Source organism: Microchirus variegatus, assembly GCF_963457635.1.
Source record: "Microchirus variegatus genome assembly, chromosome: 5".
Classification (NCBI taxonomy): Eukaryota; Metazoa; Chordata; class Actinopteri; order Pleuronectiformes; family Soleidae; genus Microchirus; species Microchirus variegatus.
The window spans coordinates 1,935,502-1,936,951 of NC_139806.1; the positions used below are offsets into that span (position 1 = coordinate 1,935,502).

A 1,450-nucleotide genomic window follows, 5' to 3' on the forward strand; every position below is an offset into this window, starting at 1 on the left:
TAAGTAAGTAAGTAATTTTCATTTGACAAATGCACAGATTGTTTGAAATACTCTCTAAACAGAGAAAATAGTTTAGTAAATCAGATCAAAATTACTCAGAAAAATAGAGCCCTTATGTAAACAATTAGCACTATCTTTAAGTGACAACGTTACACTAACATTGATCTATTTTTGTCTCTCGTGTGGCAATGTTCATCATAATCACTATTTAATCACTATTTAATCACTTATTCTAACCGAAATTTAACTACATATTATGTATTTATTATATTTATTCCACAAATTATTATTTTGCAGTGTGTTCTTTGAACATTGTTATGATTCTCTGGTTAGTTATGATGCCTATTCTTATAGCTTGTTGTAATAGTGATAATGAGTAGTATATTATTGATTGTGCCTTTGTCTCTCTTTAGTTATTACAAACTCAATTAAATAAAGTTCAGCGAAAAGTATCTTTACTTTTCGCTGAACTTTATTTGAATGTGAAAAACAAATTATAAACTAAATCGCTGCAAAACTAAGTGACTTTTCACTATGGATCTACAGGAAAGACTTTGTTGACGTTTATTAATAATGATGCAATGAGCTGTCCCCCAACACCAGGCATGTTGCAATTAAAGGTGCAATATTTATTTATTTAGTGGGTTTCCACTTCTTATGTTATATTTGTCTGTTTTTATACTTCTTACTTCAGTTTCTATACTCTGGGACAATCTGAATTTCCCCCATGGATGACCAGTAGTTATCTAATTTGTGTTCCTTCAGTTATGACAGTCCACTTGAAGTGATTGATGACGTCATGTATCGTTTTGTGATGCTAAATACTAGATTCTGCTTTTGAAAATAAAGCGATGCATCAGAGACGCAGATGCGTTTCTCAAATTTTGCATCATTTCTGGGCTCTAGTGTGACATTTGTGCCATTACTATTCATCCAACACTTTCATCTTCGTAAATATGCAATTCCTTATAAAACACTTAAATATTCACACAGTATAAAGGATTATATTCACTCTCTTAGATGAAGTGTGTGGCTATTAAAAGAGCCGTTTTGTTGTTGTTGTTGTGGTGGAGTCCCGTGTTTACTTGGAGCTGGTATACTTGGCGACGGCCTTGGTTCCCTCGGACACGGCGTGCTTGGCCAGCTCACCGGGCAGCAGGAGGCGCACAGCGGTCTGGATCTCCCTGGAGGTGATGGTGGAGCGCTTGTTGTAGTGAGCCAGACGAGACGCCTCACAGGCGATGCGCTCAAAGATGTCGTTGACGAACGAGTTCATGATGCCCATGGCCTTGGACGAGATGCCAGTGTCAGGGTGGACCTGCTTCAACACCTTGTTACACGTAGATGGCGTAGCTCTCCTCTTTCTCCTCTTCTTTCCGCCCTTAGCGGCGCTCTTAGTCACGGCTTTCTTGGAGCCCTTCTTGGGCACGGACTTTGCGGGTTCAGGCAT

General features: G+C 38.5%; 1 protein-coding gene across 1 annotated transcript; it reads right to left on the bottom strand.

The window, feature by feature from the left end:
• Positions 1-1,081: 1,081 nt before the first annotated feature.
• Positions 1,082-1,450, bottom strand: LOC310928098 (histone H2B-like; the record flags this gene model as incomplete). Its single annotated transcript, XM_083890577.1, has 1 exon — positions 1,082-1,450. The coding sequence occupies one exon, from the start codon at positions 1,448-1,450 to the stop codon at positions 1,082-1,084; it is 369 nt and encodes a 122-aa protein (XP_083746703.1).